Source organism: Symphalangus syndactylus, chromosome 1 (assembly GCF_028878055.3).
Source record: "Symphalangus syndactylus isolate Jambi chromosome 1, NHGRI_mSymSyn1-v2.1_pri, whole genome shotgun sequence".
Taxonomy (NCBI): Eukaryota; Metazoa; Chordata; class Mammalia; order Primates; family Hylobatidae; genus Symphalangus; species Symphalangus syndactylus.
In genome coordinates, this window is record NC_072423.2 from 88,120,258 (window position 1) to 88,136,400 (window position 16,143).

General features: G+C 47.5%; 1 protein-coding gene across 18 annotated transcripts in view; it reads left to right on the top strand.

Moving 5' to 3' along the window:
• The first annotated feature begins 287 nt into the window (after positions 1-287).
• STX3 (syntaxin 3) overlaps positions 288-16,143 on the top strand; it is a 59,002-nt gene continuing 43,146 nt past the window's right edge. For 7 of the 18 annotated variants that reach the window (XM_063629947.1, XM_055272630.2, XM_055272548.2 and 4 more), the window contains exons 1-2: positions 7,054-7,532; positions 7,911-8,459. In XM_063629947.1, coding sequence (XP_063486017.1) covers positions 8,430-8,459 — 30 coding nt within the window. In that variant the 5' untranslated portion in view covers positions 7,054-7,532; positions 7,911-8,429. Of the gene's footprint in view, positions 373-7,047; positions 7,533-7,585; positions 7,745-7,910; positions 8,460-16,143 lie in introns of those variants that run through there. The other 11 variants (XM_055272139.2, XM_055272054.2, XM_055272384.2 and 8 more) reach the window with 8 other exon arrangements.

The following is a 16,143-nucleotide window of genomic DNA, read 5'->3' on the forward strand; positions in this document are numbered from 1 at the left end:
CTCAAATATATATATATATGTCTAGTAGCAATTAAACCAGTTTAGACAATCTTGTCTTTAAGCAATTCCTGTTTGTGTTCAAACATTAACCCTACTGGGGATGGTCAAGTTGAAAGGTAAGTTATCCTCTTGGGGCTTTACTGAACCAAAGTAGGCAGGGAATTCTCCAGAAATGATATGAGAAGGAGAGAGAGTTGAGAAAGAACCTACAATGAAAGCCCCACCGCCTTCTCTTTTGAAGCAGCAGCAAGAAAGGACTAACAGAATCTAATGTGTGCTTCCCTCGGTGAAAGGTGGTTTATCCGAGATTTGACTCCGTGGTTCCCAAGATAGTAGGAAGAAGATTCTACCTCGGGCTCTACTCAGCTTCAGGTAAGGATGTGATCATCAGCCTCTCTGGGCAGAAGACAAGGAAGGGTAAAGGGAAGACTGGGCTGATTGGGCTGTTATGTGGTCTAAACCCTGGGGAATGGACCAGTGAACCCTATGGGCTTTGGGATTTCCTAACCCTGTGAGGGACTTCCCGGTGTGGAGTTACAAATGAATTGAAACATTCACAGTAGTTTAACCGCCTGGAGCTAATGAAGTGACATTATATGCTAATGATACTAACAACAAGTAAGTCTTCAAAACAGACATTATGAGTGGCATCAATAAATGGTGAACTAGGGGGTCCCAGGCCTCACTCTCCCCACAGAAAGGTCAACTAGCAACTACCCACAGACAAAAACACTTTGGTAAAAACCGCAAAATATGGGACCCAAGTGGTTTAGCTGTGAAGTTTCTCCCTACATCCCGTTTCCCATGAGGTGGGAAAAGGGAACTAGGGAGGCAACATTCAGCCTCCCTAGCACATCCTAAGACATTTCTCAGGAAGCTCACTTCATAGTATTAATGATTATTGCTAACATTTATGAAGAGCTGACTGGGAGCCAGATACACTTATTCTCACAACAATTTTTTTGACCTGCGTCTTACCTTTATATTTATAGATAAAGAAGTTGCAGCAGAAAGCTTCAACAAGTTATCCGAGGTCATACCCTTGGTCAATCAGATCAGGAATTAGAACCTAGACTAGAGGCTGTACTCTTGACAACCAGGCAAGAGATCGAAGTAGAGGGCTTTGTGGTCTGGGAATGGTATAGCGTGTTTTAAATTTCAGTGCTGACTCAAAGATGTATTTGTGCACCAATGTTCCTAGCAGCATTATTCAAAATAGCCAAAAAGTGGAAATAGTTCAGTGTCCATGAGCAGAAGAATGGGTAAACAAAAGGTAGCATATACATACAATGGAATATTATTCAGCCTTTAAAAGAAGGCAGTGTTTTTTGTTTGTTTGTTTGTGTTTGTTTTTTAAAGGCAGGGTCTCACTTTGGCACCCAGGCTGGAGTGCAATGGCTCGATCTCGGCTCACTGCAACTCCACCTCCTGGGTTCAAGCAATTCTCCTGCCTCAGCCTCCCTAGAAGCTGGGATTACAGGGGCATACCACCACACCCAGCTAATTTTTGTATTTTTAGTAGAGATGGGGTTTCACCATGTTGACCAGGCTGGTCTTGAACTCCTGACCTCAGGTGATCCACCCGCCTCTGCCTTCCAAAATGCTGGGATTACAGGTATGAGCTACCATGCCCAGCCTCCATGTACTTCTTTCTGACAAACTTTGCAGCTCTGGAGATCTTCTACTTTTTCACCATTGCCCCTCTGACTCTGGCCAATGTCCTGTCCATGGGGAGAAACCTCATTTCCCTGCCTGGCTGTGGAGCCCAGATGTTCTTCTCCATCTTCCTGGGAAGGGCTGACTGCATCCTGCTGGCCGTCGTGGCCTTTGACTGGTTTGTGGCCATCTGTCATCCTCTCTGTTACAGCCTCATCATGAGCTGGAGGTTGTGTGTCCAGCTGACCCTGGGGTCTCTGCTGCTGGGGTTCTTCTTAGCCATGCAGCTGACCATGCTTATCTTCCAACTTCCTTTATGCAGCAGCAAAGAAAGCAGCACGTTCTACTGTGATGTCCTCCCTGTCATGAGACTGGCCTGTGCAGATACCTGGGTCCATGAGGCCACTATGTCTGGGTCAGCATCACCGTTCTCACCGTCCCCTTCCTGCTCATCACTCTCTCCTATGTCTTCATCATGGCCGCCATCCTGAAGATCTGCTCTGCAGAGGGGAGGCACAAGGCCGTCTCCACCTTTCCTCCCACCTCACTGTGGTTCTCTTCCAGGACTGATGTACACGCCTCGTCTTCTTGCATCCCAGCTCTAGCTACTGTCCTGAGAGGGGCCAGGCAGTGTCTCTGCTTTACACCTTCATTGCCCCTGTGCTGAACCCTTTGATCTACAGCATGAGGAACACAGAACTTAAGGATGCTTTGAAGAGTGCAATGATGAGCGTTCTGCTGCTCTGAACACATGCCACTCTTCGATACTGCTGGGCAGAGACACATGGCATACTGCCAGAAAGATAAGGAGAAGGGGGACAACAGTTGATTGTGTTTTATACTGTTACTTCTTAGTTATTTTTGAAAAGTCATTTTCCATTTCCCAGCCTCAGGCTCTTCACCTCCAAAATAGAGATTAAAATACCTGCAGGATCTAAATTCTGGGGGTACTTCTGAGGATCAATAGATATATTAAGTGAAAATACTTTGTGACTTTTAAAGCGAGATATGGGCAGGGCACGGTGGCTCACGCCTGTAATCCCAGCACTTTAGGAGGCTGAGGTGGGTGGATCACCTAAGGTCAGGAGTTCAAAACCAGCCTGGCCAAACTGGTGAAACGCTGTCTCTACTAAAAATACAAAAATTAGCCTGGCGTGGTGGCGGGCGCCTGTAATCCCAGCTACTTGGGAGGATGAGGCAGGAGAATCACTTGGACCCAGGAGGCAGAGGTTGCAGTGAGCCAAGATGACACCACTGCACTCCAGCCTGGACAACAAGAGTGAGACTCCACCTAAAAAAAAAAAAAAAAAGGGAGATATGGCAGTAAATGTGGTTATTGCCATCTTCACCATCATGTAAAATCTGCCCTACCTTGGATTTATCTCCAGATGTTGTTCTTAGGTTCTCAGCAGTCCTAAACAGTGCACATGTGGGGCTAAGCCAGGAATAGGATTCAAATGAAACTGGGACCAGTGAGTTTGTGCTTTTTTTTGAATTAATAATCTTTCATCCTAATTTCTATTCCAGGGAAAGGTGATGGGGAAAATATCGGAGTCTTGGGGTTTTGGTAGCTTCTCTTTTCTTTCTTTTTTTTTTTTTTAGATAAGAGTCTTGCTGTGTTGCCCAGGCTGGAGAGTGCAGTGGTGCAATCTTGGCTCATTGCAGCCTCCACCCCCCGGGGTTCAAGCATTCTCCCACCTCAGCCTCCCAAGTAGCTGGGACTACAGGTGCCATACCACCACACCTGGCTAATTTTTGTATTTTTAGTAAAGACGGGGTTTCACCATGTTGGCCAGGCTGGTCTCGAACTCCTGACCTCAGTTGATCTGCCCACCTTGACCTCCCAAAGTGCTGGGATTACAGGTGTGAGCCATCACACCCGATCTCTTTTCTTACCTTTATACCAGAGCTTATTGGTCTCCATATGAATCACTGGCTCTGTATCAGTCTGCGTCTGAAATGTTCTCCCCACGACTATTCATTCCCCTCCCCTTTCTCCCGCAAATGTGCGGTCATGATTCCCTAAGCTGAGGGATGTATTTTGCCATGTTTTCCAAACTCTTTTTTCTTTGGAGGATGTCTTGAAATGGGTTGTGTTGTTGAACTTATGTTTATAAATGCAGCATTATGTTGGAGAATGCTGAACTTATGTTGGAAAATGCTGACTCTGAATATCAAGATGGTTATTATTTTATCTGTAAATGAAATATTCCAGGCATTTCTCAGTTTCCCATGCTCTCTGAGAAAGCAGTGCAGTTATAAAGGGTTAGCAGACTTTTTTCAAGTTATTAAATTACGGAATTAACAATTCTCATATATATTAACTCACTTATCTTCACAAAAACCCATGCAATGGGTACTATTATTATTATTTATTATTATTAGTTTTTTGAGACAGAGTATTGTTCTGTCACCCAGGCTATAGTGCAGTGGTGCAATCTTGGCTCACTGCAACCTCCTCCTTCCAGATTCAAGCAATTCTCATGCCTCAGCCGCCTGAGTTGCTGGCATTACAGGCATGAGCCACCACGCTTGGCTGATTTTTGTATTTTTAGTAGAGACAGGGTTTCACCATGTTGGCCAGGCTGGTCTCGAACTCCTGACCTCAGGTGATCCCCCCACCTCGGCCTCCCAAAGTGCTGGGATTACAGGTGTGAGCCACCGCGCCCGGCAGAGATGGGTATTATTATTATCTTTGCTTACGGATAAGGACATTGAGGCACAGGGGCATTAAATCAATTGTTGAAGGTCACACAACCATTAGAGGTAGAACTGAGATTTGAACTGGGTAGTTTGGCTCCACAGCCGGGGCAGGCAACCACTGCCTTTTGCAGCATGCCTATCAGCATGCTATGTGAGCTTGGGAAAATCATCTTATTTCTCTGTACTTAATTTAATTTATAATAAAATGGGGATAATAATATCTACCCTAACTCCCTCCCTGAGTGATTGTGTGAGATATCAGAACAAAACAAAGTTATAAAAGTGCAGTAAAATTCAGTATGGCTATTCAAACATGCAAATGAGGAAATACATTAGATGGCTTATTTCTTTAATTACAAGGAGTTTAAAGCCACAATTATCCAATTGCCCTTTACCTGTGCTTCATTATGAATATCCTGTTACTCTTTTTAAAGGAATATATATACTTTTAATTTTTTTTTTTTTTTTGAGACATGTCTCCCTCTGTCACCCAGCCTGGAGTGCAGTGGCGTGATCATAGCTCACTGCAGCCTCAAAATTCTGGGCTCAAGCAATCCTGCACCTCAGCCTACTGAGTAGCTGGGGACTACATGTGCGCACCACTATACCTGGCTAATTTTTTTTTTTTTTTGAGACAGAGCCTTGCTCTGTCACCAGGCTGGAGTGCAGTGGCGCGATCTCGCCTCATTGCAACCTCTGCCTCCCAGGTTCAAGCAATTCTCACTGCAGCCTCTGTCCCCCGGGTTCAAGCAATTCTCCTGCCTCAGCCTCCCAAGTAGCTGGGATTACAAGCACACACCACCATGCCCAGCTAAGTTTTGTATTTTTAGTAGAGACGGGATTTCACCATGTTGGCCAAGATGGTCTCGATCTCCTGACCTCATGATCCACCTGCCTCAGCCTCCCAAAGTGCTACGACTACAGGCGTGAGTCACTGCACCCGGCTCAATTTATGTAAGCTTTGTAGAAATGGGGTGTCACTCTGTTGCCCAAGCTGACGAAGAATTTTTTTTTTTTATTATTATACTTTAAGTTTTAGGGTACATGTGCACAAAGTGCAGGTTTGTTACATATGTATCCATGTGCCATGTTGGTGTGCTGCACCCATTAACTCGTCATTTAGCATTAGGTATATCTCCTAATGCTGTCCCTCCCCCTCCCCCCACCCCACAACAGTCCCCGACAAAGAACTTTTAACACAGTTGACACTGTACAACTATGGAAGGTGCCACCTTGGGAATGTCTGGAAAAACTAAAAAAGTTAAAATGGCAAAAACTCCAAAAATTATTGGGTGTCTTATGGCATGCTAGGCCTTATTTAAATCCCCTTTCTGGATTACCTGATTTTTTAGTGATTTGTGCCTTATAAAATCTTACAGCTATTTTCCAACTTGGTAAGTTGTAGAAAATTCATAGGAATGCCAATGATTCTTGTCCATAGAGATGCAAATGAATTTTGCCTGGTAGAAGTGCAATTGCTCTCCCAGCACCCCGAGGCCAGTTCTGCATTTATTATTTATTTATTTTTATTAAAAATATAATTTTTAAGACAGAGTTTTGCTCTGTGGTCCAGGCTGGAGTGCAGTGGTATGATCTCAGTTCACTGCAACCTCTGCTTCCCAGGTTCCAGAGATTCTTCTGCCTCAGCCTCTCAAGTAGCTGGGATTTATAGGCGTGCACTATCACGCTAATTTTTTGTATTTTTAGTAGAGATGAGGTTTCAAGATGTTGGCCAGGCTGGTCTCGAACTCCTAACTTCAAGTGATCTGCCTGCCTCAGCCTCCCACAGTGCTGGGATTACAGGCGTGAGCCACTGCACCCGGCCAGTTGTGCATTTATTAACATGTTCATTTCAGCATTCCTGATTGCCTATATATGTGTGTACACTTTGTGTTTTCCTCTGGACAGGGCTCTAGCCCTTTACTGGTCTCCTCATTCATTAATGAATTAAAGTCTTTGATGTGTGTGCATTTTATATTTGTAGAGAAGTCAAGATTTTACTCTTTTCAAAACAATTATCCTGTAACAGGAACCTTCTGAGCAGAGGCTGACAGGCCACCTTGATTCCTGCTGTAGAAACAGAATTTCTTACTCCAGACCCCAATAGTCCTTTTCAGATTCCTACCGTGAAGGGTTATTCATATCTCGGCCTCTCTCAGAAGGCTCTATTTTCCTGAAGTGCGGGGACTTACCTATCCCCACTAACAAAAATGTGTTAAGGGGCAGGGCACAGTGGCGCACGCCTGTAATCCCAGCCCTTCGAGAGGCCGAGACGGGCGGATCGCTTGAGTACAGGAGTTCTAGACCAGCCTGGGCAACATGGCAAAACCCCATCTCTACAAAAAAAAAAAAACAAAAACACAAAATTAGCCGAGCATAGTGGCGCACGCCTGTAATCCCAGCTACTTGGGAGGCTGAGATGGGAGGATGGGTTGGGCCCAGGGGATCGAGGCTGCAGACAGCGGTGATCGCGCCACTGCACTCAACCTGGGCAACAGAGTGAGACTCTGTCTAAAAAACAAACAAACAAACAAACAAACCCGCCCAAACTCCCCAAAAATGTGTTAGGGGAAGGAGGTGGGACAGCGTGTATTTCTGATCTACTCGCCTTTCCTAGTATGACCACCAGGGGGCGCGGAAGCCTTCCTGGTACTAAGGCGGGGACGCCGTGCTCAGCGAGCACAGCCGGCAGAGGGAAGTGTGCCGCACGCGAGAGAGAACTGGGGCCGAGACCTGCGGTGCCGGCTCAAAGCCCGACCTCTGCCATACGCACCGTATCTTTATGGGAGCCGATGAGGTCAGCAGGGAGCACGCATTCAGATGGCAGAAGAGGGCAAAGTACTGCTAGTATTACAAAGATATTTACAGCCTTTTAACCTGAAAGCACAGAGCAGATCCTATTCTTCAGAATTAAATCTTTGGCTCACCAGTCCCGTTTGTGGAGCTCCACTCTGATGAATGTGTCATTTGTTCCCAAGAAGACAAATTGGGTAGGGAGAAGAGGGAGAGGCGGGGAGAAGACGAGATAACGGGACGATCTGCTTTTCCGGAAGCAGAAGCTGCCTGGGAACCACCTGCACACAGCGCAGGCTGCGAGGAGGGGGAGCGCTCCAGTGCAAAGCTCTGTATTTTAAAGCCCCTCCTCGCTCACAGGCTTCACAGCAAACTACGAAGTGGGTATCATCTCTGATTTACAGACACGGGGACGGGGTCCTCTTGAGAAACGATGCTTTCCCAAACGTATGCAAATTGTGAGTGCCAAGTGTCTCCACTGGCACTAACAACGTCGAGCTGCTTACGTTTCTTGGAGCGGTCACGATTTCCAACAAGCAAAAGATCCAAATTCTCTGACCACCCTGACCGTCCTGTATCTCCAGATCTCCAGGTCTTTCCTCTGGACACCTCCCCCATCCCCCCCACTTTCACTGCCAGCATCCCGGAGGCTGCGCGGGATCCCGCTACTCGGAAGGCCTTCCCCCTGGCGGGATATTTTTAGAACACTGGACTGCCATCCAATGTAGCCCACATCACATTGTCTTATTTGTTTTCAGGAGCTTGTCCCCGCCTAGCAACGAGTCGGCTAAGAACTGGATCCTAGCGAGGAGCACGGCACAGACAGCGAATGACCGCAGCCAGACAGTCGCTCTTGCTCTTCCTCGGCCTTGCGGCAGGATCCGCCGGTGCAGGGGCCTCTCCCCGGACTCCACGCGTATCTGGAGTGCCCTCGGGTTAGGGAAGGGGGTTTTGGAGACGCCCCGGGCGGCTGGGCGGTGGCGGGACGCGGGCCCTTTAAGAAGGAGCGCGGGGCGCGGCCAGGTAGGGGCGGGTCCCGGGCGGATCAGCGGTGCGCCGGCGCCGGCCCGGGAGCCGGATTTGGAGCGCCGCGGCGCCGGTGGGGGCGGAGGGGGCGGCGCGGCGGAGGCTCCCGTGGCCTCGGACGCTCCTGCTAGCTAGCGGCCGCCACCCGCCGCCGCCTGCGCCTCCAGCTTCTTCGCCCCGGCGGGCCCGGCCGCCGCTTCCGGCAGCTCACCTGGGACGCGCTGCCTGCCTCCGGGCGCCTGGGCTTCAGGATGAAGGACCGGCTAGAGCAGCTGAAGGCCGTGAGTTTCGCCGCAGGCGGGGTGCTGCCAAGAGGGGTGCTGCATGGGAGAGGGGCTTCCCTTTGCTCCCCGAGTCGAGGCTGGAGGGGGCCCGAGCCGGAGGCTTGCCCTCCCCAAGCCCCCACCGCTTCCCGCGCCGGTTCCGCACCCTCCCCTCCCCTCCCCTCCCCCGCGGGGTCATGTGCCCGGTGATTCATCGCTAGGCAATGATTTTCCTGAACGCCTCTAACCCTCCCACCCTGCAAGCTGGATAGTGTCTGTCCAGAGCTGGTTCCCGAAGTGGGTGCTTGGGCCGGGGAGGTCAGGGGTCCCTTCACCACCTGCCCACTGCTGCCTGGCACTATGCCCAGGACCAGCCTCCTTCTCCCTTTCCTGTTTCTCTCCTGAGGGGCTATAGGCCTGGCTGCCCCTTCCCCCAGGGAGCAGCTCAGAGCTCCCTGGTGACCTCTGGAGCTGTGAGCCGGTCACATGCTGGGATGGGTCAGCTCCTCTCCAACCGGTGGTCTGTAATTGTTATCCACGGGTGTCATTGTCCCCCCTCCCCCGCCGTATCTTTTGGAACAGCTGTGGTTAGGTCAAAGGATCTGAAAGTAGACTGCCTCCAGCCTTGGCTGCGCAAAAGCTGTAAAGCCTTAGGCTACTTACTCTAAGTCTCTGTTTCCTTATCTATCAAATGGGAATGATCATACCCTAGGAATTTGTTGGGAGAATCAGATGATACAATGGAACTTGACACAGAAAAGGGTTAACGCATGGGATTTTAAGCCAGATATTCATTGACTCATGCAGTACATAATTATTGAGTGTATTCTATGGGGGGGTCCAGTGCTAAGCCTTGGAGATTCACTAGCACAGGTTCTACCTTAATAGAATTAAAATCTAGCCCTTGACACTCAAGAGTTCAGTCCATCTACTTTGGAGCTTGTCACAAGTGTAGCAGCCGCAGAATCAGAATCTAATTATTCATCAATTTCCCCAGGTGATTCACGGGCACATTACAGTTTGGGAAGCACTGGACTGGATTAGAACTGAGGTTGCCTCCTGGCTCCACTGCTTACTGGTGATCCCTTAAACTCCCAGCCTAAGTTTTGTCATTTGTAAAATGGGTACTTTTAAGGTCGAAATGCAACAGAACATGCGTAAGAACACTTTTAGGGTGCATGGCACGGGGGACTTATTAAATGGTGAAATATTATGCTAATAACTGTGAGTGCTCTTTGGAAAATGCAGATGTCAGGGACTGTTGGGATGATGTTACAAGAGTTTATCATTTTCCTCCCTTGCTTGGATGAGACCTTCATGCCTGTTTCACCTGTCCTGTGTAGCAGGGCTGCGGAGGAGGCAGGTAGCTGGGGAAGTGAGAGAAGCAAAGGGACAGTTGCCTATTGTGGGAGTGGCCTCCCTGCCTCAGGCTTGTGCTTAGTCATCTTAGCCTCACAGCGTCCAGGTTACTGATGGGGCAGAATTTATTGCCCCTGCTTTTATAGATGGGGAAACTGCTGCTCACGGGGTAGGAGGGATGCTCCAGGACACAGAGCCGGCCAGGGCACCACCAGGAGAGGAACCCAGGCTCTTGACACTCTCCACAGTGCTCCTTCCCTTGAAGCACGCTGGTTGGGGAGGCAGAAGGAAAAGAAGTGCACGATTTTGAAGATCTCTCTGTGTCAGCACACCCAGCAACCATAAAAAAGTACAAAACTGAGCAGCAGACTCTTCCATTTATTAGGAAATCCATTTCCAGAGGAAGATACTCCATGGCCCCTTTCAGTATCTCATTGTCAACAATGAGCAAAGAGTCTTAACTGAGCTTTGAGTTCCAAGAAGAAATTTAATTTGCCTGAGAACCCTGAGCAAGTCTCTTTGCCTCTCCTCGGTGCCTCATGGTTACCCTCTGTACAATGGAATTAATGATAGGTTTCCTCCCCTTCCCTCTTGGGGATGTGGTGAAAGTGAGACTGGAGATGGTGGTGTTATTATGGGAGGATTGTTCTGAAATCACAGGGTGGCTTCTGTAGCGTCTTGGAGCAGATGCATGGCAGCGCGGGACAAAGGGACACAGGTGGCAGGTTCCAAGACTCTGATCACTGTGCTTCTTTGCATCACTTAACTTCTCTGCTTCTCAATTCCTCCTTTGTACAACAAGGAATTGAGTTGATCTCAGAAGTCCCTTCTGGCGTTATTATAGGTTTTTCTGTGAAGACTGTTAAGGTTACGTGGATTTTGGTGTCAGTTCACCTCCTCTTATCCCCTTTCCCCAGCCAGACTCCCAGGGATCACCCTCACTGAAACAAGATATGTGTCTTCTCCCTCTGATTTCCATTATCAATTAGAAGCATTTGTTAACCTGCATGAAACAAATTGCACATTGAGCAGCCTATGCAATCTCTTTCTGTGGTGTTCTTTCTAAATCCTGGGGAAGGGAGGTGGTAACTGCCTCCCGATAGCTGGAGGGCTTTCAGTGCCTGAGATTGGCTTTGCTCTGGGTAGATACAAGGAGAACATGTGGGGTTGATGGGTAGAAATGAAGAATCTGTAAGAAAGCATTTTTAGTAGACAGAGCTGCCCAAGGATGGAGTAGATGGTGTACCCTCCAGCATGGGAAGGAGGCAAGAAGCTTGTTGGAATGTTGAATGTTGTAGGAATTTGAGCATCTCTTGGAGGGGAGGTGAACTTGGGGATATAAGGCCTTCACCAACCTTAAGAATGTGTGGTTTTATAAAATGCTTAGTTGTCTGTGAGCCTGTCCTGAGGGTTTGAAGTCTACAGGGACTGAGGCCTCAAGAGTTGCCCCTGTAAAGTGGCTCATCACCCTTTTCCCATAGGATCATTGTGAGGGTAAAATGAGATAATCTGTGACAATCACCCACCACTGTTATTGTGAGTTCCTCTGTCTTGGCCTGCTGGTAGCAGCGTCCACACAGAAGGGCATCCCTTCCTGAGGCCATGGTCACAAGACCTGACTCACCTGGTCTCATCTCATCTCATCTCATCTCATCTCTTGCACTGCTCTTCTTGGTGGGCTCCCTCGACAGCCTGCTTCTTCAGTGACAGAGGACAGGCTTGCCAAGAATGTGCAGTGCCTCTACCCTGCCTATCCCAGGACATGGTTTTCTCTGACTTCTCAGCAGCTGAACTTTAAATCTGCTGAGTCCAGACAGTTCCTGCTCTAGTGATCTTTTGCATGGCCCTGTTTTCATTCAGCAAACATTTGCTGAGTACTGAGTACCTACTGTGTGCCAGTCCTTGTACTAGATGCTGGAGTGTGGTGGTGATAAACGCATGTTCCTGGCCCTTAGAAAGTTCATGGTCAGGTAGGAAGAAACAGAAGAAATAGACATGAGGATATCATCCTTGTGATAGAAGCAACCACAGGAAGACCCTGTTGGCCAGTCTTTGGAAGATGGGAGATGGGCATGAGGCTTTGGATGGGTTCCCAAGAAGAAGTAATGCTTAAGCTCAGCTGCTTCTTCCAGCCCAATCTGACCTTTTCAGATATATAAAGATGGTTGGAGATACATAAGGTATCTTACGTAAAGATACGTAAAGATACCTTGTATCTAATCCTCTCAACCCTGCAAAGCAGAGTGGGTTTTTCTATTATTCTCATTCTACAAGTGAGTGAATTGAGGCTTAACAAGAAAGGCAAGGATCCTAGATTGTCTTAATCACTCTCCCATTAGTGTATAAACCATCAAGCACATAAACAACTCAAGGGAGCATCAGCAGAGTCGCATGTGCATGGTACCTGCTGACCACCATGATCAGAGCTTTGTGACCTCTGTGTGCCTAGCATCCTGCTGGGCATCAAGTTTAGGCAGGATTGACAAAGTCCTAGTATCAAAGGGTAAATGATTACGCAGGGGAAGACAAAGACATGTAGTACATGACAAGAGGACCAACAATCAAAGGGAGATGATGGATGGAGAAGCCAGTGATGTATGGAATAGAGGTTGAAGGCTTTGGGCTCCCTTGGAGACTGACCTATAGAGGACTAGAAATGACGTGGATGTAATGACCCTTCAAAGACCAGCACTAATAGGGACACACTAATGAAATCGACCACCTGGGGCTCTAAAGGCCAGACTGACTTTTTACTCTCTCTGTGTCTTGCTGCTTCCTAAATGGCTGTTGTTGGCCTCCTTCCCCACTGGAAGCTCCAGGATCTTTGTGGAATCATAGTTCCTTAGGATAACGTTATAACCCCATCAGCAACATGGAGCTGTGTACTTCCCCTTTAAAGCTTAATTTGTTAATAAATATTTATTGAGCCGTTTTTATGTGCCAGGTGCTTTGGATCATAACTGAACCTTAACATACCAATCTGCACTTCACTGAGATTCTGTCCTTCTCTAGTCATAAAATTTCATACAAGTCAGGATTCCTGCCTCCCTGCTTCTCTGTACCTGGGAGGATTCACTCTCTGGGAGAGCTGTTTTTCTGTGAGCAGACAGGAAGCAGAGCTGAGAGTGATGGGGATTGAGTAGGGATTACAGCCCCATCAGCCGGAGGCCAGAAGATGCTTGGATGAGAGAAGGGGATTAATTTTATTTTTATTCCTGTGAGTGTGGGGGAAGTTGGGGGAATTGGCAGGAGCTAAGGGAGGGACATTTGTTCATGTTGTCCTCTCTCTCTTCCAAAGCTTCCTCCCTGCCTTTTGTCAAAATTTCTATCCATCTTCCCAAACTCATTTTTTATAGGTAGTAGTGGTCTGTAACTGCAACCTAGAATACTCTCCTCCATTCTTGCAGCTCTCACGGGGTGCATGTTGCTTTGCAGTGGGTTGTATTTTTGTTTGTTTGTTTGTTACCATGGAGTGGGTTTGAAACCACTGTCCATTGCTTTTTATAAGTTGGACCCTTTATCTTCTAGGTCCTTTTGTCTTTAAGGTCAATGTTTCTAGTACTTCTTGTTACCATATCAATTACAATAACAATGATCATTTATTGAGCAGCTACTATTGGACAGACTTGTGCTACGTACCTTACATACCTTGTCTCTATTATTCTCATTTACAAACAAGGGAATTGAGATATTATTCTCATTTTACAAGTGAAGGAATTGAGACTCAGGTTTGACTGAGATCCCCATCTGGGACGTGGTGGGCTCAAGAGTTGAGCATGTGTGTCTTGCTTCTTCGTATCACCTTACACTGTATTCGATTGTGTCCCTAACTGCACTATATGCCCCTGATGCAACAGCAGTTTTAATAGTCCTCTGGAGCCCCAGTGCCTAGCACTCTGCATGGTAGGCCTGTATTAAACATTTGTCTCTTAGTTGATTAATAACAGCTTGACCCTTACACATCCTTTACTCATTATTACGACTTATTTGTCTTGCTCCATTCCCTGTGGGCTGGTGAACCTTTACCTACCTGAAGTGGAACATTTACTGAGGGAACCCATATGTTTGCTAATGAAGCCAGACCTTACAGGTCCATCCCCAAGGACGGAGTTCCAAGGCTTCTAACTACACCTAAACACCTAGCCCAAGATGACATGGAAGGTTGCCCCTATTTAGAAAGACGATGAAGGCGAAGATGTGGCTACCATGGTGAAAACTTAGCTACTCCGTTTTTCTCCTGGCAAAATCCTACGTATCTCCAAAGTCTCAGTTCCAGTGTCATCCAGCTTCCCAGGCTGACAGCACTGACCATGCCTTTCCTCAGACCCCACAAACTTTATTTTTGGTGGTATACACAAATAGCCACATGGTATTGCAATTTCAGATGCCACTGGCTCTGTTAGTTCTTGTGCTTTGGAAGAGCACAGACCACGTGTGTCTGATTCTCTCTTGTACCTTCCCAGCCCAAAGCCTGTAAAGCTGTAAACCAAACCGTCCCGTCGATGAATGGGGATATTCTGTAAATGTATTTGCCTGCAGATTCTGTAGTCCCTGAGGGGCCTTATCTCCAGCCACCTTTATGTTAGGCCCCTCGGCAACTGCCCCCACCCCATCTCCTCTCTCAGGGTAGCCTGGTTTTTGGCATTGGACCAATTCCATGACAACTTTCCCCAGTCTCCATCTGGAAACTGAGTGAAGTTCAACCCCTACCTAAAGAGATTAGTGGAGCAAATACTGTCTGGGTATGTTCAGCTGTCTGGGTTAGGACAGCTCAGTATGGCATCAGGATTTTTTTTTTAAATAAATTTTTAAGTTTTAGCCTACTTTTAGATTTATGGAAAAGTTGCAAAGATAGTACAGAGAGTTCTTGTCTAGTCCTCTCCTGGTTCCCTCACTTGGTCACATTTTATATTACAGTGTACACTTAGCAAAACTACGAGACTTATATTGGTACATTACTATTCACCCAACTCCAGACTTTATTTGGATTTCACTTGTTGTTCCACTTATGTCCTCTTTCTCTTCTGGGATGCGATCCAGGACACCACGTTGCATTCGGTTGTCACGTCTCCTTAGCTTCCTCTGGCCTGTCTGACAATTGCTTAGTCTTTTGTTTTTTTGTGACCTTGTCGGCAGGGCTCCAGCATCTGTTTTCTAGTGCCCTGGAAGCACATTTCCTGTGGCTGGTGCTACATGCTACAGCTAGGGTGGTGGTGGAGCAGCCGTTAAGAGGCAATACTCCAGATGGCTGAGGACAAAGACCTGGCAGCCAGCTGCCCAGGCACCCCTCCTAGCTCAGGTGCCCACTGTCCACAGGATCTTGGGCAGGTCACTTGGTGTCTTTATGCATTAGTTTTCTCAGCTGTAAGATGGGGAATATCCCCAGAAGACTGGCCTAGGGATTAACTGTCATGGTCCATAGAAAGCACACATCTTAGAAGGATCCTCACTTAGTGCATGTTGAGTGTTTAATGAAGGTTGCGCGTTGTCACTGTTATTTAAGTATTCTAGAATGACCATGAGGGAGAGGAAGCTTGTGAGACAGAGGCTGAAAGGAGGGGTTGGGGAGAAGGCTGAGGATGGGGTAAGACAGTATTAGTTCCTTTCTTCCTCCTCTCTGTGTCCTTGAGAACTGAATGCTGTGGTGGTGTCCAGAGGCCAGGACAGGAGACAGGGGAAGGGAGTGGAAGTCAGAGAGGGAAGAAGTGTGGGGTGGAGGAGGAAGGATCTAAAGGACACCTGAGATCTCCAGGAGGAAGAAGAAGGGCTTCTTTGAATCTCCTGGAATGGCTCCTGGGATGAGAGAGAAAGCAGGAGGAAGGTCTGATCTTCTCACCCTGAGTGGCCTTCTTGTAGGTTTCATTTGGGTAAATCCACTCATTCCTCAGAATTTCTCCAAGGAGTCACTTCTGCCAACATTCTCTAATAAGCTTCCATCTTCCCCAGGCTCAACCTTGAATTCCGGCAAGGTTGGGCACTGCGTCTTCTCTTGGGTGTATAATTCCTTGGGCTAAGCACTGTCCTCACCTGTCATGTGGTGTTGTGTCACATGGACTGTTGCTTGGCAGACGTTAGATGTGCAATAAATACTGCCGGATGAATGAATGAACAAATGAATCTGTTACTTTGCATGGAACATTGTGGCTGTGCTGATGGGTAATGAGACCTTGAGATGCCTCTCTGAGTTAATGAAGGAGTGAACATTGGATTAGACCACCCAGGTTTCTAATCTTGGCTGTGTTCCTTATTAACTGTGTGATTCTGGATGAATTAACCTTCCTAGCCACAGATTCCTTGTTAGTGTACATAACATCTACCTAGAGGGCCTTTTCCCCCTCTTCTT